This window comes from Pelobates fuscus, chromosome 5 (assembly GCF_036172605.1).
Source record: "Pelobates fuscus isolate aPelFus1 chromosome 5, aPelFus1.pri, whole genome shotgun sequence".
Lineage (NCBI taxonomy): Eukaryota > Metazoa > Chordata > Amphibia > Anura > Pelobatidae > Pelobates > Pelobates fuscus.
In genome coordinates, this window is record NC_086321.1 from 344,896,943 (window position 1) to 344,924,510 (window position 27,568).

The window sequence follows — 27,568 nt, forward strand, 5'->3', positions numbered from 1 at the left end:
GCCTCTAGAGAACTCTAGCTGGCTGAAATGCTTCGTAAACCTTGTTACAACTCCCTGACATTGTCTTGTTACTTCCTGGTTTGATCAGATCAGTTGAGCTAAATTCAAGAGGCAGCAATTGCTCAGATAACCTGCCTTGTAAAGACTTGTGATTAAACAGCATTGGGAAGTCTGTGATTGGACAGCCATAGAAAGTCTGGGTGGGGTTAGAAGAGGAGGGTTTTCAAAGGGCTTCGGACAAGAGATGTGCAGCTTTTGCAAGCTGTTTTTAGATATTCCCCAAATGAAAAATGCTTTTTTTTTTACATTTGGGAAGTGGAGTGTTTAAGGCCAAAATAGACCAACTCAGCACAACAGATTTAGATTATATTTCCAATTTCATGGAGAAGCCATTAAAAAAATAAAAATAATCTGTAATAGTCTTAAAGAAAGTGAAGCTGCAGTATACCTACAAACTATTTAAACTGCAGGTCTGATTCTTGAATGCTCAACTCAGCCATCATTCTATCAGATGGGTAGCAATAACACCAGGGTTTACATGCAAAATGATGAAAGCTAAAAAGGTTATTAACGGGGGCGGGGCCTGACAGCAGAGCTGGCCAGACATACTTGCAGAGAGCTCTGGCACAGCTAAGCCTAAAAGCAACAAAAACTCGTCATAATTGTGTTTTTTACAGACCAACATAACGGAGGCTTATTGCTGCATCGAGTGGGAGCTTGTGGACACCAAAAAAGTGACTTTCCGTCGAGATCTGCCACACTCCATACCCAATGCCTAGCATTACAGGCAGCCTGATGGCTGGGAGAAACAGCAACATGAGAACCAAACCGAGCAGCAACTATACCAACACCCCGCATCCCCCCCCCTCTGGACCGGTGGGGGTCATCCCGGTCCCAGTTGGAAAAACCCTCAGACCTACAGCAGGGTAGTACCCGGCCGGAACAAAGCTCGCATACAGTAACCAAGATGGCCGCCGAGCCACAACCTCATGAGACCCTGCCGGCCTGGAGAGAGGGCTTTGAGGCCAGGTTCAATAAGATCTGTGAAGACTTTTGGAGGCGATTAGAGCGCAGACCCAAAGCGTTTCACTCATCCGCCACAATGCCACATGAAGTGGAAACGGCAGACCCCCGAGACGACATAAGACAGGGGCCAAGTAAGAAGCATCCACCCCGCCGCCCGCCTTACCAGCGGTCTCCCCGGACAACCAGACGTAAAGCGGCACCAGATCGCCGCACACCCGGCGTTCCGCCGTGCGACACCTTGGAGGGGCACCAAAACGCACCTGCACACTGCCCTACCAGGAGAATCTCACCGGGCAGCACTGCTTACGGGCGCTGGGAAGGCTTGAAGACCATAGCCCAGATAATCAACTCCGCTGTTTTCCGGTGGACACAGTGAAGGAACACACAGGACTTTGGGGCTGGAGGGGCCCGAGCATGCAGAAAGGTGGACTCAGGACCCCCAGAGCGGACAGCCCAATTCAATGCCCACCATCACTTTCCTGGCTCTTCCAAAACAGGGGAATCGGATGACTGATTACTTACTGAAAAAGCTCTAGATAGCCATTACTGGCTCTGATTTATACAAACTTTATGTTACAGGCCAGGCTTCTGAGCTCCTGTCTCCTTGTTTTTTTTTTTTAATATTTCCTATTTGATTCTTCTCTATTTCCTAGCTATCATAGTGCAGGGAACGGCAGTAGGGCAGACATATAGCTCCAATAATAACAGACATTGAATAGACATAGCCTGTTCTCATCCTGCATTGTCTATAACGCTCAGCTCTCCAGGCATAACACGTTTCATGTATATCGGAACTTTAATTAAAACATATGTATAGCTCATTGTCGACAAACGTCTCGGCCACAATACAGGATAACGTTACTATTTGGTTTCAAACAGAGGCGAGGGTGGCTTACTTGATCGTTCCCTGAAGGCTACCATAACGCTGCTCAGTAAATGCACCTCTAGACATGCGGCCTATTGCTTTAATGTTAACCCTCTTTGCTGAGGCCTGCATAGCATAGCACTACTGTCCCAAGCTCTAAGGGTCACTGGCCTGGGGCATCCCTAGGGATTTACTCATATCTCCAACTGCTACTTACTACTCTTATAAAATGTGCTGTTTTGATCTGCCATGAAAAAGTTATGTTATTGAAACGCTCGCATCGGCACTAAAAGTTGAAGCACGTTATTACCATTACTGTTTGACTATTATAAATTAGCATGACTTTTATTACTAATCACACTTGCTTATCTTCTGGCATTCATAGCACCAACCTGTTAACGTATACAATAGTGCAGCTCATGTGACATTTTAAGCAAAGCTTTGTCTCATAGGTTGCATACTCCTGCCGAAATGTCTATATAATGCCTATAATCATACAAAATGTACAAAGCAAGTCATTAACCGTTATAACTTTTTTAAAATTGTGCACGTCTTTCTCATTGCTCTACTACATGTAAGCTATCTATTGTGAATCTATTGTCATTGGCTGTTGGGGCATGACAAAATTGTATGTATTTTTTCTGCACTACAAAAAGAAAAAAAAAAAGGTTATTTACTAAATTGAGAATACAAAGTGGAATTTAAATTTAAGGCCAGAGTAACCAAACTGAAAACATGACAGAGCAGGCTTCCTCAAACTCCAGCCCTCCAGATGTTGCTGTACTACAACTCCCATGATTCTCAGCCCATCTATTTCATTCATAGAATCATGGGAGTTGTAGTTCAGCAACATCTGGAGGGCCAGAGTTTGGGGAAGCCTGACTTAAAGGGACACTACAGTCACCTGAGCAACAGCTTAGTGTAGTTTTTCTGGCAAGTATGGTATGTCCCTGTGACAAACACCGTTTACCGCAGACGTTTGCCACAGACTCATGGAGGAGTGTGGAAGCTGGCCTCCTGCCCACTGACCATGGGCCAGGTCAATGACTGTAAAGACCTATCTAATAATATCATGGGGACTTACAGTTGGAATTTGACCCAGGGGTTAAAAACCCCACCTTTAGGCCATAACCGTAAACAAAGTAACAATAACAATCCTGATCAGATTGTACTTTGCCATTATTAAAGCAAATTGCTGACACATACAGGACGTCTACAATTGAAAGTTTATTTGTTCAAATACACCAAAGGAGCGGCAAGCACTTTCTTGACAAATATACAGAAAAAAGTACATTACTTTATGTTATGGCATACACGCAGTAAGGTCAGACTTATCCAGTTTATGTTTTTTGTACTTTTGAAAGAAAAGGAAAAAAAATAAAAATACAGTGTATGGTTAGCGTTTGCATTTTCTTAAAAATAAATCCAAATGGAATCCGTCATGCCGGCTGAACACTACAACTAAAATTTACAAAGTAGGTGCAAAGGGGAATAAAGGCCTTGCAAGTTACCCTTTACTGACTGAACAGTTCAGAAGGAAACATGACTTACAAATACAGCAGGCAGACTGACTAATGGACTGGCTATGAGAGTCTGGGTTTTCAATCGCAGTCTCAAATTGTGCTAAATGCTTCATCAACAGTATGGCACATTTTGGTCCGTGATGTTTCCTTAGCCTTTTCTTGAAGGAGTGAGGGGACATTTGAGTAAATGGGTTGTGTGTTTTGGGCATGGGCAGAAAAGGGCGAGGTAAGCAGATTCCAATTTTTAAATTACCATTTCCTCTTGTGTGTGTGTGTGTGTGTGTGTATGTCTACATACATACACATTGTGTGTGTTTAAATGCCAAGTATAATTGCACAGATGAAGGCAATATGTAAGGATTGCTTATAGGAAATAATCAGGAGTGCGTCGAGTAACATGCGGCTCCCCACGGCGAGGAGCAGGGTCAAACTGAAGGCTGCAGAGAGAGGAGGAGAAAAAAAAAAAAAAAAGTCAGGTTGTGATAGGATTTGAAATTAATCAAACATTTCAAAATATTTCCATATGTAAAGGGTTAAAGATTAATTTTTTTGTTTGGGAAATGCTCCCCTCATGAAAATATGAAAGTCTTCGTTTAGCTTACTTTGCAGACTAAAGCATATTTACATTACAGTTTATCTAATTTATATGTTCACCTACGTTGAATCACAGATTAATCAAATGATACCCTGTTTAGGCAATTATGTGGGAAATCACTAATTTGTAGCACAATTATTTATCAGTTCAATCATTTTCTCCTTTATATAAATGAAACATTCGTAAAAATGTAGTGGGGGAAAAAAAACTGCAATTTTCAAGTCCAGTCAACAGATGGCACTCTACTAAAAAATACTTTAATAAATGTTTTGTTTTATAGCTCAGTAGTACTTGGACCATTTAAAAAACCATCTAAAACATCACTAGACATGCAAAATTTAATTTTCCAGCTATCAAATTAATCGATTCTGAAAATTCTGTTAGTTCACAACCAGAATCTGAGGACCTCCCTATGAGTTAAGTGGAGGTCATGTTTTAATTAGCATTTGCTTAAATTATGTTTTTATATCCACTGTACATGTTTAAGGTCACTTGGGCCAAAACGATGTTTTGTTGTGGGGTTGCATTCCCCCTTAATAAAGATTACTCCCCTAATTACAACAGGAGTTGTATAAAATATTCCTCTATAACCAGAATTATCCAATTTTTTTTTTTTTTTAAAGTGATATTAAGTCGGATAATTCGGATTTAGACCATTTACAAATGAACCACATTTTCAGAATAGATTTGCTACACTACTGCCAGGAATTTTATTTGGACGAATAACTTTTGCATGTCTTAACATTAACAAAATATTTGTAAATGTATTAAGCGCCAACAAATTCCGTAGCGCTGTACAATGAGTGGGTACTAAGTACATATTTCTGAAGGACAAAGACAAAACAAAAAGTGTTGAAGGATCACTTCTAACCTCTAAAGCACTTCTATTCTTTTTAACAAAAATCTCAAAAACATACTACTGAATTTTAGTAGCAGTTGAAGCTTTTGAAGTTTAACAATTTTGCAATGCTGTTTTCTACTGCTCTGGACATGTACGGCTAATAAATAAAGAACATTTGTCGGGTAAAGGTCCTAGAAGTGAAGCAATCATATACAAGGAATATGCTGGTTGTTTCCACTGTTTAAAATATGGCTGGTAAGTGCCCTTGGATTCACACACACACATTTAAGATGACTTTCTATTGTATTTCCATAAATGCATGAACTAATCTTATAATTGTTCTTTGTTTTGGTACCTGAACCCTAATGAACACACACAGTACGTATTCTCCAATTCTGCTAATTCCTAATAAAGAACAAGGTTTAAAAATGGAAACAGGAGCATACTGCCACCACATATCCACCAGCAGTCTAGTTTAAAATACTGAAGCCAACACATACTTTATAGGATGCAGAGGGGTGTTACAGTGCCATAAATCCAAAACACACACAATGTCATACAGTACATTTTATGGTAAAAATTCGGGCAATATACTTACAAGGAATATTTAAGAGTGTCATCCAACTCCATTATAGCTGCCTGATTTCCACACCGATAACAATAATTAGGTGCACTGAAAATAGTAACCACATTCCTGTCGTGACACCAATTATAGCCCTGTGAACCAAACATTTAAACGGTTAGATACTAGGCTGTAGTTGCTATCTTAACTCATCCCTCTCCTAATAAAAGATATGGCAGGAAAGGAGCTCTTTCATTTACAGGGTTTTCAATAAACATATGCTACCAGTCAAAACATTTTAACACTTCCATTTATCCAGTTTTTACAGAAAGTTAAAAAAAATTCAAGTCCAATGGATAACCCGATTATAAAGGTAAAGCGGTAAACTGCTAGAGGTTTAAGAAGTTCAGCTCACCAAAAACTGAAAATCAAAGCACATGTCAGATCTAAATATATGCCTTTTTCCAGGAACAAGTAAAGGGATAACCTCTAGCTGTACTGCAGGAAGTAGATTAGTCCTTGAATGAGAATATTCCTGGGGTGCCCACTTACTGTATAAAAGCTTTAATGGGGGTGGAGTTTACCTTCAGGGCAAGCAGACGTGTTCTCTAAGCTCCAAGCAATTTGAAGGTGTTTTCATCAATCCTTTCTAAAGCTGGCTTTTCAAAACCACATAGAGGTTATGAGAAAGAAAATAAAAGCAGGCTCAATCCAGAGACACTGAAAGTCTTCTTCAGCAAGGGCCTAAAAAAATGGCACCATCAAAAGAGGCCTTTTCTTCATCAGTAGATGGCAACATTGATACGATAAACATACCACCCACCCATTGCTGGTATGTGGACCATATTAGGGTTGCCATCCTTTGGTTCTCACTTCTCTGTAGAAGATCTAGACTCCTCAGCAACCAAGGTAAACATTATAAAGAAGATATTTTTACTATTGTAGAACATCAAGCAGCTACAGTCAAATGGTGCAATTACAAAGATCCTGTTACCCATTCCCTGATAATTAAAATGGATGACAGAGTTAACAGGGAGAATAATATTACAATATGAGGAATATTTGAATATGTAAATTGCATTTTATTCGCAAGCTAAAATGACAGAAGATTGTTTTTGTTATTGTAACCATTCTGTGCTTCACCAGCTCTCAACATATACATTTTTCTACTTTTCCCCGACAGAGGACCTTTAAGATTTTGTGCAATGTAACCTGAAATTTAGGGCTTAGAATAGGCTAGACCAACACCAATTATACCCAATGTAAGATTGCTCTGATTTTTTTTTTTCTTTCATCTTGTAATGTATGCTTATTACTCTACTTCCCAATAAACCACAACTGAAAAAGGCAATTAAAGGGTGACAGACAGACCATTACAACCCTTAAAAGTGTAGAGAGAACAAACGACCTTGAGACCAACCCCCCACTTATGACCCCATCACCTTACCTTTGTACAATAAACATAATATTCGATGAACCTATCAAACATGATACGCAAACTCGGACACACACAGATACAAGCTACAAAAACCTACTACAGACAAATGTACCGATCATAGCTATGAAAGACTAACACATACCTATACGGGGAAACAAATCGGACGGTAAAACAGAACAGTTCAAGGGCACGACAACCCCATTCACCCCTATACAACCCCACCTACCCTGGCGCACAACCCGACACATCTAAATTATAGGAAGGTACTGAATTAAAACGTGAACAAAACCGATAGGGCACCCGTACCCCCTCCCCCTTCTATTTTTGTACCCCCCTCTTACCCTTAGAATTAGAACAATACTAAAGGTTACACACAAAGTAATGGTATTTTAAGGAACAACAGAGATTGTAACTAAAGACGAATTGTACCTAACATGCTTAAAAAGTATGACTATCACCATCAACAATGATACACTATGTACTATTTGTACCAATTACCTTATTACCTTATTCCCTTATTCTCTTCTGTACCCTTCCCCCAACGATAATGAAAATAACCTTTATCATAAATAAAGAATTAAAAAAAAAAGTGTAGAGAACCTATAAAGAAGGTGTTCGAGGTGTTAATGATTACAGTTTCCTACACCCAAAAAAAAAAGGCACTTGGAAACTGAAGAAAGCTGACACTTAGCAGTCTGGCTGACAAAAAGCCACAACAGAATCAGAAGGCAAAAGTCAACAGCTAGTGTGGCAGGAGGCTCACGGGACAACAGCGCAATGTAACATTGATCAAAGAAAGCAATTTCTTGCTTCGATCTCATGTTCGACTTTGAAGAGAAAAAAAAAACTTCAAGATACAGATTTGACATTTTAAAAGAAAGTCTATTTTAAGATGGAAAAATAAGAAAAGGAGGCTTATCTACACCATGGAGCACCGCCAGTTGACCAATACTGTAAGATGGTTGAATGGGCCAATGATTAAAAATGTAAATCTTAGGTTCATCGCAAAGGAAACTTGTAGTGTTAAGTATATTCAGCGCCAAGAATGGTTCCTCACTGTGTGACACCCACTGTCAAACATGATGGTTGAATAGTCTGGGGCTCATTTGCGGATTCAGATTCGACAAATAACCTGAACCAAAAATACTACCACACAGAAATTTGTAGTGCCATGAAATACCTTCTAGTAAACATCTAGTTCCCATTCTACAGCAAGAGGAGTCCCCAAAACATAGAGAGCTATCTTAGAAGAAATGAACATGATGGTAAGCTTCACGTTCTAGAAAGGCCGGTAAAAAGCTGGTTAGGGAAGTTTTGGACAGAATAGTGAGGGCATCTGTAGTTATCTACAGTGGGAACATCTACAATTGTATTGGGTAGAACTTCCGTAACAAGATTTGATTTCCATTGTAGAAATGAATTCCACAAGTGTGTTTGACTACTTTGAGCTAAAATATTTAGATTACATTTTGTTAAAGGTAACAATTACATGTTTTTGTTTTATCTCTAGTTGTTTTTTTAATTTGATTAATGCTTAAATAACAAAGTACATTGAGACATTAAACTGTGTAAGTTTTTGTTAAAACTGGAAAAATGGAAACTGGTAGTGTATGAAATAAGGGACTGAAACATTTTTATAATGAACCTGTAATGTAAAAATCAGCTTACCTTAAAAATCGCTCCCACACATCTCGAATACATCATGTATCGCAAAAACACATGATGTATTCAATGTAAAATATTGACACTCACCTTACCTCCATTCCAGTGCCAGAATCTTCCCAGCTTTGTGGGTGTTACTTTTCATGTAAAACCCACCTTCAGTCAAATCCTCCGCTCCTCCTCCGGTCTTCTTTGATTTGCCCTTCTTGGGGATGCTTCCCCAAGCAAGGTAAACCTTAGTGATGTTAGGACGCTGGCTTCTTTGCCATCATGCTGGTGTCTGATCACTCCATTCCTATACTTCCAATCCAGCACTAGCAGCATGAGCTTAGGGAGTTTCATGTTCAGTAGTTGCTATGCTTGGGAGAGTAGAAGGACCATCAGTGGGAGGTCTTATCTGCTCTCCATTGTCAGTGAAATCGTCGACACAGTCTATGCCAAAGACTTGACTCAGGTGTAGGAGAAAGACATTTTTAAATCAGGTTTTCTCCCAAGCTATACATTTGCTAGCAACATATATAGATGAAATGTCATGCTCTTCCCAAAGAGCATGAGTATTTGGGGGGTGACATATGCTTTAACTGTCCTTTCTAATACGTACCTCCATAACAAGCTGATGAGCACGTGAGACCAAAGTCAGACCATTGGCGTGGTTAAAGGTTTCAGAAATATCTTGTCCAAATGTGTAGCCAGCACCTCTTGGAGAAATGCCCCAGCCACCACGATCATCTGGATCTGACCACAAAAGATCACACATCGGTCCCTGGGGAGAAGGTTAAAATAAAAATAACAAAGTAAATTAATGCTGTGATAATTCTTTCACAAACTCCTTTTTAAATGGAGGAATAAGAGAGAGAAGCAAAGTAAACATGTCCAATTAAACTCTTTTGAAACTAGGTTTAATAACTGTTGGGCAAAGACTAGTAGTGCAATTAAAGAAACTAAAGAAAGATTTGACCTCCATTACACTCATGCGACTAGGATTTACAACTATTTTTGGCATGTACAGGTCGCATGGATGTACATTATGGTTACAATCCTCAAAGTTTCCAAAAACTTTATAACACTTGGCATGCAAAAGCATTTCATTCTAGTAAATCGGTATCCATTTATGCCACGCAGGTAAAACCAAGCCTAATTATGTTTCTTTTGTTTTTAGTGTATTACAAGTAACTTTTTATATATAGCCATTAGGCAAGACTGGTTTTCTTTTAATTTAAATTAATGCATTGAAAAATATGCCTAAATAAATACCAAAGTAGGAAAGCTGCTTCCCCAAACATCTTGATATTTTTTGGAACCGATTTACAGTTTCAATCATAAGAGTGATATGGTGGCACATTCTCTGACAAAACCAACCAATGAAGACTCGTGTTTGAAAGCAGTATCAATCTTATTCAGAAATGTACAGCTCATGCAGCATATCTATAGACTGTAAGCTCGCTTGAGCAGGGTCCTCTTCAACCTATTGATCCTGTAAGTATTCTTGTAATTGTCCTATTTATAGTTAAATCCCAGCTTTCATAATATTGATATAGCGCTACGGAATCTGTTGGCGCTATATAAATGGCAATAATTCAATTAAAGCCATAAGTGTAAATTACATACCTCATGAGGGACTTCCTGTAAACGATCCAAAGCTCTGATATGATCCAGCGTATCTATAGATGGAGACAGACCTCCATGGAGGCAGAAGATCTAAAATAAAAGCAGAAGAACAGTTTGTTAAAATGTTTTTAAAATTGGCAAATGTTTACTTTTCAGAGCTTTGGAAACTGAAATTCGACATACACCTAACTACTGTGCAGAAATGACAGGAGCATGTTATGGAGTAGGCAATTCGGTCAATAAAGAAAGCTACCCACAAATTAGAGAGGCACAGAAGTGCTCACTATGCAGAGGGGGAAAACTTGCTGCAAGGCATGGTCAAAAGTCACTGTATGTGCTTGTCCTAACATATCAGTAATTTACCGTTACTATTGCATGACCTAAATTAGCTTTAAAGGGACACTATAGTCACGCAGACCACCAGCTCAATGAAGTGGTCTTGGTGCCAGGTCCCCCAGGTTTTAACCCTTCAGATGTAAACATAGAAGTTTCAGAGAAACTGCTATGTTCACATTGCAGGGTTAAGACCGCCTCTAGTGCCCGTCTTCCTGACAGCCGCTAGAGGCACTTCTGCAACACTGGATGCGAAATTTGCATCTAGCGTGCAGAACGTCCATAGGAAAGCATTGAGAAATGCTTTCCTATGGACTGTTTGAATGCGCGCGTGGCTCATTCTGAATAGAATAGCTAACAAACGAAGAAAACATTGTCTAAAAGATGAATGACCTTTATTTAATAGTATTACTCCTAACAGGCTACAAATTCAGTTGAACATTCCAATCTTGAATACATACCTGACCATCTACTAAAGCCGTTAATGGTAGGTAGTCAAATAGATCTGTGAAATATTTCCACACGTTAGCATTTCCATACTTCCGTAGGCACTCATCATAGAAACCGTAAACCTGGGTGATTTGTCGACTCTCATGGTTGCCCCTCAATATTGTAATACGTTCTGGATAACGTACCTGGGGAAAATATTTCAACATATTCAAGACTGTACATGTATAATTCAGCCTTTATGAAATGTTCACATTGGTTATCATAAAATGAAGTCAAAAGAGTTTAACATGTTAGAATTTTCTTCGGCAGAGATTTTACTGTGATAAAATCTATATTTTGTGTCCTACTAGTTCGTCGCAAGTAGTAATTTTTGCTTTCTTCCTCGACTTGGCTGCAGTCTATAATTAGTTGGGAATGTAAACCACATAAAAAGCAGGTGGTTTACTGAGAACCGAAGAGTGTGTTGGAAATTTAAAGAAATACTACTGTTTACACATACAATAAACTATACAGAATTTTGTTAGTCCAATAAAAAAAAAAAAAAAAAAAAATACAATGTTTTTACATACACACACACACACACACACACACACACACACACACACACACACACACACACACACACACACACACACACAACAAATCCAATAGAGATGACTGCACCTTCGGTCTTCATATAAAATCGATGTAGTTTATTAGATGTACATTAAAAAGAAAAAAAGATCGACGTTTCAGCCCCACTCTGGGCTTTCCTCAGGAGAAGATAGATAGATAGATATAGATATATAGATATATACACACACACACATACATATACACCACAAAATTATAAACGCAATACTTGTTTTTGCCTCCATTTTTCATCAGCTGAACTCAAAGATCTAAGACTTTCTATGTACACAAAAAAAAACTATTTTTCTCAAATATTGTTCACAAATCTGTCTAAATCTGTGTTAGTGAGCACTTCTTCTTTGCCGAGATAATCCATCCACCTCACAGTTGTGGCATATCAAGATGCTGATTCGACAGCATGATTATTGCAAAGGTGTGCCTTAGGCTGGCCACAATAAAAGGCCACTCTAAAATGTGCAGTTTTACTGTATTTGGGGGATCCAAAAACCAATCCGTATCCGGTGTGATCACCATTTGCCTCACATCTCCTTCACATAGAGTTGATCAGGTTGTTGGCCTGTGGAATGTTGGTCCACTCCTCTTCAATGGCTGTGCGAAGTTGCTGGATATTGGCAGAACCTGGAACATGCAGTCGTATACGCCGATTCAAAGCATTCCAAACATGCTCAATGGGTAACATGTCCGGTGAGTATGCTGGCCATGCAAGAACTGGGATGTTCTCAGCATCCAGGAATTGTGTACAGATCAATGCAACATGGGGCCGTGCATTATCATGTTGCAACAATAGGTGATGGTGGTGGATGAATGGCACAACAATGGGCCACAGGATCTCGTCACGGTATCTCTGTGCATTCAAAATGACATCAATAAAATGCACCTGTGTTTGTTGTGCATAACATACCCCTGCCCATACCATAACCGAGACCATGGGCCACTCAACCCACAACGCAGACATCAGCAAACCACTCACCCACACAGCGCCATACACGCCGTCTGTACAGTGAAAACCATGATTCATCTGTGAAAAGAACACCTCTCCTAAGTGCAGGCGCCATCGAATTTGAGCATTTGCCCACTCAAGTCGGTTACGATGACAACGGCAGTCAGGTCGAGACCCCGATGACGATGACTAGCATGCAGATGAGCTTCCCCGAGACTGTTTCTGACAGTTTGTGCAGAAATTCTTTGGTTATGCAAACCGATTGTTGCAGCAGCTGTCTGGATGGCTGGTCTCAGACGATCTTGGAGGTGAAGATGCTGAATGTCCTGGGCTGGTGTGGTTACACGTGGTCTGCAGTTGTGAAGCAGGTTGGATGTACTGCCAAATTATCTGAAACAACTTTTGAAGACTGCTTATGGTAGAGAAATTAACATTCAATTCAAGGGCAACAGCTCTGGTGGACATTCCTGCAGTCAACATGCCTCCCTCAAAACTTGCGACATCTGTGGCATTGTGCGTTGATAAAACTGCACATTTTAGAGTGGCACAACTGTGCAATAATCATCCTGTCTAATCAGCATCTTGATATGCCACACCTGTGAGGTGGATGGATTATCTCGGCAAAGTAGAAGTGCTCACCAACACAGATTTAGACAGATTTGTGAATATTTGAGAGAAATAGGCCTTTTGTGTACATAGAAACAGTCAGTTCAGCTCATGAAAAATGGGGGAAAAAACAAAAAAGTGTTGCATTTATAATTTTGTTCGGTGTATATGTATATACATACACACAAAAGTTGGAATGGGTCTGCACTCACAGTTTTTATCCAAGACTCACGTTTCCAGGATTCCACGTTTCAGTCCACAGTTAGGACTTTCATCAGGATATATCGTGAGTGCAGACCCATTCCAACTTTTTTGTATATCTACATGTGGCCCTCTGGGACTGGCACCCGGTAATATAAACAGATAGTTGAGCCTGCGTGCAAGGACACCATTCTATGATAGACACACATACACACATTTTATATGCATTATCTCTGTAAGGAAAACCTTGTCTCTTAGACAATTTTCAGAATTGCTGTGATGGTGCACAAATTCTCTGCAATGTCAACTACTGCATCAAATCATTTTACAGTGACAAGCCTTATTTTAGCTCAGCTGTAGTGTGATGCATATCTAGAATTATAGAATCTAGTTTTAGACTTTATTACAACCCTCCCTTATGAGAAGGGGGGAACCCTGTTCCAACAAACCATGTTTTCCAAGCCACAGAAGCAAATCCACGTTTTGGTACAACATGCAAGGCAGTTTAAGGAATGAACTTCTAACCAATATAACTTCACCAATTGACTGTCTATAGGAGTATCATCAATAATATAAATTTATATTTACATAACCTGCTATACACTATAGTGTATTGAAAATAAGCAATCCTTAAGCAATCTAGTGTTTAATATATGGTCACTGCTACGGCAGTTCTATTTTCGGCTGTGATGTCCCAGTTTTATTTGTTGATTAGTGGGAGTATTCGCACCCCGCCACTAGTGCTTAGTTGTCATTTGCTGCACTGCAGAGGATTATTTCCACCACATCCTATCTGGTTAGGGGGTTATTTTTCCATTCTATGTGCTGCATGTAAGGGTAGTTGTAGGCTGCCAAAAGTGCATCAATGTGTGTAAAAGATGGGGAGCCCATTTCTTCTTTTTAAAAATGTAAATTGTAGAAGTTTGGGAAAAAAGTGTTATCCTATAAATTTGAAAGTACGGGTTTGATCTTTGATTAAAGGACGGGTCCTTTGTACCTTTAACGCTACAAGAAGAGTCACTGTTTCAACAGAGTAATAGCCTCTATCCACGTAATCTCCCATGAACAGATAGTTGGTATCTGGAGACTTTCCCCCAATTCTGAAGAGTTCCATGAGATCGTGGAATTGGCCGTGGACATCTCCGCAGACAGTGACAGGGCAGCGGACATCTTGCACATTGGACTCCTTGGTGAGGATTTCTTTAGCCTGCATAAAACCAAATAAAAATAGACATTTAAAATCCATAAGAGAGCACATCTATAACTACACTGACCACATGTAAACCGTACAACTCTACACATCTTCGCTGGTTATATATAAAAAGCAACTAGCTGCTACCACAAAAGTAACAGTAGATACAATGCATCTCCTTGCTGATTTAAATAGGTTATATGGTTCAGCAAAGATATTTAGCTTTTCTAAAGCTTTGAGGTCTAAAACACCACAAAATGTAAATTCTAAAATAATTTAGCAGCCTAAATAGTACTGTGTCAACCCTGTAGTCCTGGACTATCCAGCTGGCAGTCCATACGTCATGATCGGTCATACAATCACTACCTGGGTCTACCAAAAATAAATAAAGGAACCACAATATAATGAATCTGCTGGGGCAGCATATCACAGGCAGTACTTTTGGGGAGATTCATTCCTGAAAGTAGTTCAGCTTGCTGAAGCGTTTTAAGGGTCAAATTCATGTCCCTGCAGGTTTATTTTAGAAAAGTGTTGATTTCATGAGAATACATTGCCTTGGTGACACCTCCCAGCTGTCCAGCAGACAACTGGGAGAGTTTGCAGCCTCACCTGTTTTGAACTGCAGTTCAAAGCAGAAAAGTTATTTTCTTATTGGTTTCAATGTATCTCAATGACAATCATCTGATTGGACACAATACATCAGTAATTAATAACAGGATGCAACTAAGAGCTGCATTGAGGAGACTTTCCAGGCCCTGGGAAAAAAAAAAAAAAAAAACACAAACGAGTCTGACATTAACCCCTTCAGTGCTGAAATGTGGATTCCAGTAATCCAAAGTGTTTAATAGATAAAACAGAAGTGTAATACATATATACAGATTATAAATGTGAATAATAATAATATATTACTATATAACGTTCTGGGATTGTGTGTTTGAGGAGTAAAATGCCATCTTGGAATTACATCATATCGGCTAACAACATAATACTGTCCTGCACATCAAACAACTTTGCAGGCATGACCATCAGTCTCTACTATTAACTCAGAAGAGGTTTATCTAGGGTGACTTTCAGAACGAAAGGGAGAGCTTAAATTTGTGGCTTTTGCTAGAGAAAACCTTGAAACTGGTATAAACAGGAAATTTAGAAAATGACAAGTCTTCTAGGATCTCTGTCCTCGAGTCTAACAGATGGGCTCAACAGCTTATGAACCAGCTGCAGCACAGTGTTGAGTGCAGATTTTTTTGCGTGTTCATCGATCTCATGTGGTAGTTAAGGAAGGCGAAAATCTTTAAATGATTTTCTCTACAAGACATTTAATCTGATGTCAGCTGTCATTGGGGTTGGGGTGTTTGCAGATTTACACAAGGAAGGCTGAAAACTTCACCAGTGGATGTTCCTTCCATTGAACACTGTAGGACTAACTAGAGTTCAGGGCCCACAAGATGTTACAGATGGTCCATCAATCAGTGGGTAAAAGGAAGGCTAAAGCTTTTTGCTCATCTAAATCATCAAGGTGAAACCAAGATTTGAAGATGAACATCCTCAATCTATTTAATGTAATGGGTGCAGAGGAATTGGAAGGCCTGGTAGCTGTCCATCTACCTCACCTGCAGATTTCCCAAGACAAATCCAGCTAGACCAAGGGAGGTATGACTGTCTCTTTCAGAAACAGGTTTTTGGAAGCTCACTGTCAAGTGGGGACATCTACAAATGGATTTAATTGTCATCTACAGGAACAGGAAGGTCAAGAAATACTTTTCAGGGAATCATGACCAACACTATGTGAAGGAAAGCTACTATAGATGTGAATTCAGTGTAGGTATGTCTTTTCCCCCTCCTTTCCTCACCTAGTTCCAATGTAGAAATGAATGAGACAATAGAAAATCAGAATCCTTTTGATGTTCCCGAATAGCCTTGGTTTTCATTGATTCTCAGCAATTGCAAAAGAAAACCTGTGGGAGCTTCCTAAACTCCATCTTCTCTCTCACAGGTCACAGTTCTTCTTCCAGACTGGTGAAACAGACTGAAAAATGTGATTTTTGATGCTTCAAACACTCTACATCCTCTACCCATTACAGTATTCACAAGATTCAGTCCCAATTCACAAGACTTGGGATTTTCTAACATCATGACTTGAGAAAAGGCGGAGCCTTAACACAATCAAGGTTTAAGCTTTATCAACCTAATTATAAAAGAGCATTGAATCCAAAGGTGGTTAAATACCTCACAGCAAAACTATTTTAGCTTAGTTATTTTGGTGTAGAGATCATACCATGCACTCTAACTGCTCAACTGTCTGCCATTTAAGAGTTAAATCACTTTCATGCAGCTCTAGCCAAGCCTCCCCTGGCTGAATCTTACATTGCCTCCCTACACACTTCCTATAAAAATAGATCTAGTTTGTAAATTAATTTATTGCACAGTATGATTAATTAGAATTTATTATCTTCTGCAATGTTAATTTCCAGCCAGAGCCTGCTGGATCCTCATGTATGTGACAAAAGTTGAACGAACAGAGCAAAAATTAAGAACTTAACAAGTTAACACAGTGTGCTACAAGATCTGACTGAAAATGAAATCTATTTTTCATGGAGACAGAGTTACAGACAGAGAAGGTGTGGCTATGCCAGCATAAAGAGCAACAAAAGTGATTTAACTTCTAAATGGCAGAGCACCTCCCTGCATGTGACTTACACAGCCTTCCTAAACACTTCCTGTAAAAGGAACCTAGATATTCTAGGTTACTTTATTGAACATTCAGTTTAATCTAGAATGTATTATATACTGCTGTTAATAGCCTTCTAGAGCCTGTAGGAGCCTGTGTGGGATTCAAGTTCAATTTGCAGAGTAGGAGATAAAGTCTAAAACAAGTTAACATCCAATTGAAAATGAAGTCATTGTTTTTAAAGCAGGCTGTGTGCGTCACAGGCAGGGGAGGTGTGGCTATGGTTGCATAAACAGAAACAAAATTGATTTAACTCCTAAATGGCAGAGAACGGAGCAGTGAGACTGCAGAGGCATGATTTGTACACCGAATCTGCTTCATTAAGCTAAAGTTGTTTTGGGGTCTACCGTGTCCCTTTAACCCCCTTAAGGATCAAACTTCTGGAATAAAAGGGAATCATGACATGTCACACGTCATGTGTCCTTAACCCCTTAAGGACACATGACATGTGTGACATGTCATGATTCCCTTTTATTCCAGAAGTTTGGTCCTTAAGGGGTTAAGCCTAAATCCAGAAACATTTACCCCAGTGGTTCCCAAACTTTAGGTTCAAGGCGCCCTTAATATTTCAGTATTTTTACAAGGCACCCCAAGTCAAAATTTCTAGGTTGTAAATCTGTACAGCGCTGCTGCATTTACTGGCGCTATAATATAATGTACAGTGTTGGTGTTTGAAGGGGTGCTTGTATACATTTGTTGTGTTTTAATACATGGGTGTGTTTGTATGTGATGTTTGCGTTTGATTGCAGGGGTGTGTCTGAATGTAATGTTCACTTTTAAATGTGGATGTACATTTGTGTGAAGTATTTGTGTTTGAGTGAAGGGGTGTGTTTGTATATTTTTGTATGAATGCAGGGGTGTGTTTGTATGTAATATTTGTGTTAGATTGCAGGAGTGTGCTTGTATGTTGTGCTGGTGTTTGACTGCTTGGATATATGCACATTAACACACAGATGCATATAAAGACACCGACACATACACACCTATAGGTACATACTGACACATGCCCACAGCATGACACCGATAAACACTGACATAAAAAAAACAAAAAAAAAAACAAAACACCCTGACACACACATACATATATACACAGAGAATGTGACGACAGATAAGAACCATTCGGCCCATCTAGTCTGCCCAATTTTCTAAATAATTTAATTAGTCCCTGGCCTTATCTCAGAGCTAGGATAGCCTTATGCCTATCTCACGCATGCTTAAACTCCTTCATTGTGTTAACCTCAACCACTTCAGCTGGAAGGCTATTCCATGTGTCCACTACTCTCCCAGTAAAGTAATACTTCTTGATATTTCTAAACCTTTGCCCCTCTAATTTAAGACTAAGTCCTCTTGTTGTGGTAGTTTTTCTTTTAAATATAGTCTCCTCCTTTACTGTGTTGATTCCCTTTATGTATTTAAATGTTTCTATCATATCCCCCCGTCTCGTCTTTCCTCCAAGCTATACATGTTAAGATCCTTTAACCCTTCCTTGTAAGTTTTATCCTGCAATCCATGAACCAGTTTAGTAGCCCTTCTCTGAACGCCCTCTAAAGTATCAATATCCTTCTGAAGATACGGTCTCCAGTACTGCATACAATACTTCAAATGAGGTCTCACCAGTGTTCTCTACAAGGGCATGAGCGCGCGCACACACACTATTTTTATATGTCCAGCCACCCTCCTGTTAGCTTTCCTTATGTGCCAGGAGGGTGACTGCTGCTGTGGGAGTGAGGGGTCTGGAGCTTTTCATGTTCTTTCCCCCTCACGCTGCGGCTGCCTCCTCTCCCTCCTGTGCGGTCTTCCAGCCGGGCCAACATTACAGGGCACTCGACCGGGTCCCTGTTGAGCAGTAATGTTTCCCCGGTACTATAATCACAGCACCGGGGAAATATTCTGCTGCACCCCTGTGTGCACGTCACGGCGCCCCAGGGCACTGAGGCACACTGTTTGGAAATCGTTGATTTACCCTATAGTCAGTCATCTGGTCACATGTATAGATAGATAAAGGTTTTACACACACACACACACAATGAACGGTCACCAGGTTATATCTCCATTTCAGGTGAAATGTAAAGAGTTGCCTAATTGTTTTAAATTTTGCTTCTTTGAGGAAAAAAAATGCTGAAGACTGCAACTTGCCTGAGGATAACACAGAAGATGTGAAAGCAATAGATAATGCATTAATAATCTGATTCATTCATTGTTTTGTATTTCACATATGTGGTAAATACTTGGGAAAACCAGAAATTAAAACAAAATCCTTTGAAGGGAACCTTGCACTGGCAAAACAATTCCAGCTGTTTTAAAAGCATTTGAAATTCCATCTACACATTGTGCTAGCAGTTTTGCAAGCAAATGTATAGATTTTGGTGAAAAAAAACTATTGAGAAAATTTCATCCATCGGTCTCAATTCCACAGCCAACACACCATGCCAAGGAATTGAAAGACAGGAAGATCAGAAAGTAACCCATAACAACTACAGGACATGTGCTGTGGTTGCTATTATTATTGGTATTTATATAGCGCCAGCTTATTCCGCAGCGCTTCACAATAGGATGGAAACTCCCGAGCACTACTAGCATCGGCTTTGGAGTATAAGAATCGAGTGGCCTGACATCGCTCCGTTCACTACCGGCATTCTTGAAAGAGTCATGGAGGCGGCTTGTCCTGCTGGGTGAAGTGTCTCCGAGCAGGGCAAATCAATGAACAGCAGAGGAGAAGCATGGGCGGGACCAGAGGTAAGTGTTACAGAACACCCACCTCTAAAGAGTTTACAGCAGAGGACCAGGTTAGTGGTGAAAGTTTCCATTTAAAGGAAACCAAAAGTTTGAAAGTGACTTACCGCTCAGTCGCTCATACACTTTATATCTTTACAAAACAGAATGCTTCACATTTTTGTTAATACAGGAAAAATACAGCTTGAAATGTTGTCCATGTCAAAAAAGTTGAGAATACTAATCAGCACAGTGATTTCTCTAGACCAATAATTGAAAGTAGAAATGCATATTGTAGGTCACATGTCCTGCTATTTTTTATGCTTAAAGGAATACTCTAAGCACTAGTTACACAGATTTATTTTTAAACACTCACTAGTGCTGTGAGCCCCCACTCCATGTCTGTGGACAAGACCAAGAATAGAGGGATATATTTTTTGAATTAAATGTTTACATATATTAATATCAGAACAATTTCACATAAAATTTAAACCCCAGATTAATTTCTTCCAATGCATATTTCTGTGAAGGTGTACAAAGCATTCCAAAATAGTTCTGTGCAAGCTGTACAGTTTAGAAACCATAGCTACACTGCTCTTGGAATTTGTCCATCTCAGTAATATGCTAAAGATAGGGTAGTTAGAAATCGCAGTTCCACTATGCTGAACAATTAATGATGTGAAATGCCTTTCTCCCTGCTGTGACACACTGCTTAGACAGATTAACAGGATGCGAGACAATATCATTCAGCATTCGCAATAGCACTTTACACCAAAGAATCAGTTATACACAGAAAATATTTATAGATCCATAATCTATCCCACTTACTTACGCAAAATCAAGTGCAGAAATGTTTTTTAAAATGCAATACATTCTTCAGTTTCCTCATAAGTGCTTTACAAGTTCACCTCCCCCTTTACTCTGCCACTACCCCTGACCTCGTATTACTCTCCCAATAACCCTTTCTTTGTATAATGCCATAAGAGAATGAGCCTTTTACTTGCTGTGCCGATGGCAGAGACAGCTTCAGAGATTGCATTTGTATGCATCAGTTTTCCGTCAAATGATTGAAGGATGTAATGCCACGCACTAATGTAATGAGTCCAGAAGCAGGCTCGGCATTGACAGCCTTCACAGCCTATAAGGCCATGTCAAGAGAGATCTTTCAACATAACCTGACTAACATATAGATAAAAATCTTGGCTCCATGTGCCATTTGTATGACGCCATTCCAATGTGATTTTGTTCAAGACTAGTATGTACAATTGCTGAAAATGCAGCAACGGCAACACAGATTATGTTTCATGCTCCATAAAGAGACACTGTATCTTTGTATCATACACATTTTTTAAGGAGTACCTTTTCCATAATCAAAATCGGCACTTTGGACTTTGTAGCTGGAGAGAACATTTATGGACAACAGGTTTGGATGTTGCTGACAGCAGATTCAGCCTTGGGGTTTTCATCAGTATGGGACCTGCTCTGGTGTAGAAGTTGAGTCTCTCGGAAAGCATATAGCTGGGCACCAAAAATACTGATGTGACCAGACACAAAACTAACCAAAGTACAAATGGGAGAAATTACTGTTATGCATCACATGCAAATCTCAAGTTTTACTTTGAGAAGTCCAACTTGGGCACAGAAACGTAAAGGGACACTATAGCCACCAAGACTACTTCAGCTCATAGAAGTGGCATGGGTGCAGTGAACCTGTCCCTTTAACTCTGCAATGTTAATTATAGCAGTTTTTGGGAAACTGCAATAATTACATTGCAGGGTTCAGACTGGCTCTAGTAGCAATCAGACAGTCACTATAGGCACTTCCTCTAGTGACGTCCTCATGCTCTGCATTAAGATATCCAGCGTCCGTTAAATCCCTATAGGAAAGCATTGCAGCAATGCTATATGCAATCAGTGTGTTCGCCTGCTGTATGTAAGGAGTATGTGGAGTGTTGGATATACGTAGTGTGCAATGCTCCGACTGCCTCCCCACCCCCACCCGTAATCACTCCCTTGCAGCCCTGGCAACTTGTCTGCTTGGCACCCATAACTGGGCCTAGCATTCACAGTCTCCTGGTCTTTTTTGCCTTGGTGCTATGTAGCTCCAGACAAAATATAAATACTGTTATAGAGAGCACTCTGGACTAACAAGGTTATTCAATAAAGGAAGAATTTCACATTTAAGGCTGAAGTAGCTGCACTGGAACCATAGCGGACTTGTTTCCAGTTAGGCTATTTCCACCTTGAATTTGAAATCAACTGAATAATAATTAAGTATTTAACCAGTAAAGGTAACATTCAGATTACACTGTCCCTTTTGCACTTCGTGCTGCAGTGTTTACATTGCTGCGCCAAGTCTGCCGTCAGTGTCTGTCTGAATTGAAACAGACCTTTGGTCCATTATCTCTGACGCTGGGGTACTGTACGAACATATGCTAAATATTTTAAAGTAAGCAACACACAATCCTGTGACATGGGGTACATTGCAGGCATGGTCTGTGGACCAACAAATACATTTGTCAAATATACTCATTGATGAGGTAAGAAACTATACAACGGGTTACATTTGTTTAGGCCATGGAGAGAAAGAATTACCAAGGTGTGGTTCCAGATTCTTTCATAAGAAGCTTGAGATCCTGACCTTCACCCCAAAAGGATCAACATTTGTCAGGAAAATTCCAAAGCGCCCTCCCCCAATCAGATGCAGGAGAAGTGTGAATATCCATGACCAACTGGTACATACAAATCAATATACACATACAGGCGAAAGATTAGAATGAATTGTAACAGTTTTAGGTGCTTGCGATATGCCACCTGTAACTATATGATTCATGGTAGATCCTTTTTTTTTATTTTTTTTTTAATCCATGGTCTGGTAAGGTGTACAGGATCCGACACAGTATTACATGTATCACTACACATGTGGCTTATTGCATTCTGCCCCTGTGGCCTTGTTTAACAAAACCTCTAATGACTTTAAAGGAAAGTATGACAGGCCACAGTTCTGACATACAAGCAGTGTTTTTGACAGGCTCTTCAAACACCACTTTTCTGAAACTGGACATATGTTACAATCTCTTCGCTTTATTGACATAGACCATGTCCCTAATTTGTCATGGGGATGGAGATCCTATTTAAGTTTTGTTTTAATTTGTCTTGATAAAAGTGATGTAATTAACTGAAATGTTGACCTGTAAGTGCCTATATCTGCAGACAAACAACAAAAAAGAAACAATAACTTTCAAGATACTGAGTGCACTCATGATGACTTATGATCGGATATTAAAACATGGAATGTGCCTGGGCCCTCTGAGCAACAAACACAGTTAAAGGGAAACTCCAGTGCCAGGAAAACGATCCGTTTTCCTGGCACTGGAGGGTCCCTCTCCCTCCCACCCCCCAATCCCCAGTTGCTGAAGGGGTGAAAACCCCTTCAGTGACTTACCAGAGGCAGCGACATGTCCCACGTCGCTGCTTCCTCCTCCCCCGCCGCTCCTCCTTCTGCTTACGTCGGCCGGTGGGCGAGACTGATCTCGCCCGCCGGCCGAGGAGACCTAATGCGCATGCACGGCAATGCCGCGCATGCGCATTAGCGCACCCCATAGGAAAGCATTGAAAATGAATTTCAATGCTTCCCTATGGGGAATAGAGCGACGCTGGAGGTCCTCACACAGCGTGAAGACGTCCAGCGACGCTCTAGCACAGAAAACCTGTGCTAGAAACCAGGAAGTTCCCTCTAGTGGCTGTCTAATAGACAGCCACTAGGGGAGGACTTAACCCTGCAAGGTAATTATTGCAGTTTAAAATAAACTGCAATAATTACACTTGCAGGGTTAAGGGTAGTGGGAGTTGGCACCCAGACCACTCCAATGAGCAGAAGTGGTCTGGGTGCCTGGAGTGTCCCTTTAAGATGCTTAGAATGTTTCTTTAATCAGATGTTTAGTGTGCCGCAATACAAGTGTGTTACAAATTCTAGAATATGCCTAAATAAATCTACAATGGAAATATAAAAAACAATTGCAAAAAAAGGTACGTCTTAAACAAGCTTACAATCTAGAACTGCATAAAAGTAGCATATTTATCTTGGTTTCTAAATAGAAGTATTATTTACTAAATTGACTTGCAAAAACATCACTATATTCCAGTAGTTTGTAGTTGTGCTTTTTGCACCTTAACAACTGAAGTGGATCATACAGCATCTGACTTTATTCATTGTATGGGTGCAATGCAAGGCTAAAACATGCAGCGCATTGTACATTTATCTTGACAAGAATTGGCCAATAAGATGTTACAAAGTTCATCAGATTGTATAGCTTCACTTGACAATTATGTTCCTTTCAGTAGGGAGATTAACTACTAACAAACTTGAGAACATAAAAAAAGAGGATGTTAAGCAAATTAACAGTAGGGCCCTTACTCCAACCACCAAGTCCACTTCTGCTTTTTGAAGTGTCATTGTGGTATGTGTCTGGATGTGCCATGTTTCAGTTTGAAACACTACACATTCAGAATTATTTACATTTGTGTGAAAAAGGCAAGTTGCATCCTCGGCATATGTGACTTAGGCAGCCCATAACACTGTTCTGAGCTGCCTAATGTCAATTCTGTGCATATTCTACGCCTGTCTTCCCACACTGAGTGAAGCCCTATGCTCTATAATATTTCTTAATTCCCTGTGCTACCTCCTCCGCTATCCTCTCACTCCCTCTCTTTGCGGAGGGTAAACATCTGTCTTGAGCTGATACAATGGTTCATCCAAAAGGCTTCTCTATGAGAAACATTTGATTGGACCTCGGCTTGGTTCCTGTAACGTCAAACCTGGGTGAGCCATGAAGTGGCTCCGTCACCAAAAATAAACTCTGAAATTTGCTTCAATTATTATTATTATTATTATAAACCAGAGATCCAACACAAGGAAGAAAAGATACATACAAATAAAGGGAAGTGGCAGAGTATCATCATTAAGAAACAAGGGGCATAAGGAAAGAAAAACCAAAAGGAGAGAGGAAAAAAAAAAGTACTCTGAGTATGCAGTGCAGCAATGGATCTGCATCACATTTCAGGAGAGCAAAATTTCTCACAATTTTCTCAATCTCTCCATCCTGAGAGGCTGATCTGACCATATATTTTAATTATTATTGATAATTACCAACACATTGTGTAGCAGAGTACACTGACCAGGCAAGACAGTAGGTGGACTAAAAATGTACCCAGACCACTTCATCTCAATGAGAAGAGCTTATGAGGGGTGGGGAGAACATGGCACCATAACCACTACAGCTTACTTGGAGTGTTCCTTAACTTTACAATGCCATTGTATTCCAGCACACGCATTGTGAATGCACCTCCTATAAAACAGGCATTACAAATGTTCCCCTCCAACAACATGCAAAATGTATACAGTCAAGGGGTGCCCAAAAGATAGACCCCCAGAGGTTGTAGAATTTCAACTCCCATGATTCTTTGCTTGTGTTTGCATGCCTTAAGAATGACATGGCATCATAGAAGTTGTAACCATCTGGAGGGTGGGGGATCTACCTTTTGGACACCCCTGATATAGTCAACATTATGCTAGTTTACAAAGTAGTAAAATAGTTGCACAGATAAGATTTTGTACATGAACATGCAATAACGTGTTGAATTAAGTAAACATGTATATTTAACTACAATTGTTCCTTGCTTGTGAGCGTTCTCAACTGTACATACTTCGCATTTTTCTGAAAGTTACAGTGACTGAAGTTACATTTGCCTGCAGGAGAGACCAAGAATGTAGCAGAGATGTGTTTAAAACCTCAGGAGAGAGCAACTACCTACAGCAGTAGTTAAGGAACATTTCTTTAAAATCAATGAAAAAAAGTAATTACGTACATCAAGGCAAGAGTATTGGGCATTATAGAATAACCTGCTATAGTGAAGCAATCAATATAATTGCAAAGGTACTGTATGTGGTTTTTGGACAGAAATCAGTTTTAGGGAGTAGAGATTTGCCTAAAATTATAAGGCTAGGCACTAAATGTTAATTTTGTCTTAATTTAAGCGTACAAAAAAACTTTTATCAAAAAAAGACGTGAAATTAAGAATTTACCAACAATTTACTAAACTGGCTCAAGAACAGAATAAATTATACTGTTAAACAACTCAAAGATGAACATGTATTCAAAAAACTAAATTATCTTTGAGAAGTTTACATAAAATCTCCAAAAAGTCACAATCACTTAGCTTCCATAAAAAGCAACTACAAACCAGAGCGTAAAGTGTGTAAGGCAGGTGTGATACAATGTAATTGAGCAATCCCTTCTGCAAGTGTAACGTTCTGCAAGTGTAACATTGGCAGTAAACATTTCATATAACTAGTCCCAGACTCAATGTTTATATATTCCAGGCTGTCCACATGGCTTTAGATCTGTACAGTATATGAGTAAGTTTTTAAAAATCTTAGCTTCCATATTTAGCACAGGACCAATGAATGAAAGCAAGAGAACATGCAGCACCCAAATAAAAATCTGAAAACCGTCGCACATCATGAATATAAACCACAAAAGGTATTCTGCATCACTGCAATGTGGGAATTGACCAAGGTTTCAACCAATGCAAGACAGGCACTCATGGGATAATGCATGGAAACAAAAACCTGAGCTTGGTTCACATGATACCAATGGACTAATTCATCTTTGTAGTTTGATTATTTTCCGATTTTGGCTTCCTGCATCTTGTAAACAGTACACAAACAGACCTTTAACCCCTTAAGGACCGGCCTGTTTTTGCGATGTTTGTACGTTAAGGACCAGAGCAGTTTTAACACTTTTGTGGTGTTTGTGTTTAGCTGAAATTTTCCGCTCTCTCATTTACCGTTCCCATACAAGTTATATATTGTTTTTTTCAGGACAAAAGGGGCTTTCTTTACATACCATTATTTGTATTATGTCATATATTGTATTTAAAAATAATAATAAAATATGGTGAAAAATTTAAAAAAAAAAAACATGTTTTTGGACTTTTACTTGAAAAATCTTTTACTTATCTACAAAAACTAATGAAAAAAACTGCTAAATAGATTCAAAATTTTGTCCCAAGTTTAAAAACACCCAGTGTTTACATGCTTTGCTTTTTTTGCAAGTTATAGGCCTATAAATACAAGTAGGAAATTGCTGTTTCAATATATATATATATATATATATATATATATATATATATATATATATATATATATATATATATATATATATATATATATATATATATATATATATATATATATATATATATATATATATTTTAAATGTATCAATAGTGACCTTGTAACACCGTTATCTGTCATAAATCCCCGAAACACACCTAACATGTACATATTTTTTTAAAGTAGACAACCCAGGGTATTCAAAATTGGGTATGTCCAGTTTTTTTTAGTAGCCACCTAGTCACAAACACTGGCCAAAGTTAGCATTTATATTTGTTTGTGTGTTAAAAATGCAAGAAACGCTAACTTTGCCCGGTGTTTGTGACTAAGTGGCTACTAAAAAAGGCTGAACATACCCCATTTGCAATACCTTGGGTTGTCTTCTTTTGCAAATGGTATGCCATCATGGGGCTAATTCTCATTCCTTGGCTACCATACGCTCTCAAAGACAACCTAACCAATCCGACAAATTTCAA

The 27,568-nt window shown here is 39.4% G+C and overlaps 1 protein-coding gene across 1 annotated transcript in view; it reads right to left on the reverse strand.

Annotated features, from left to right (window-relative positions):
- Positions 1-3,098: 3,098 nt before the first annotated feature.
- PPP2CB (protein phosphatase 2 catalytic subunit beta) overlaps positions 3,099-27,568 on the reverse strand; it is a 34,058-nt gene continuing 9,588 nt past the window's right edge. Inside the window, exons 2-7 of the mRNA XM_063455826.1 lie at positions 14,281-14,490; positions 10,915-11,088; positions 10,121-10,210; positions 9,114-9,275; positions 5,449-5,567; positions 3,099-3,851 (exon numbers count right to left, since the gene is read on the reverse strand). Of these exons, the coding sequence (XP_063311896.1) occupies positions 3,779-3,851; positions 5,449-5,567; positions 9,114-9,275; positions 10,121-10,210; positions 10,915-11,088; positions 14,281-14,490 (828 nt within the window). The 3' untranslated portion in view covers positions 3,099-3,778. The remainder of the gene's footprint in view (positions 3,852-5,448; positions 5,568-9,113; positions 9,276-10,120; positions 10,211-10,914; positions 11,089-14,280; positions 14,491-27,568) is intronic.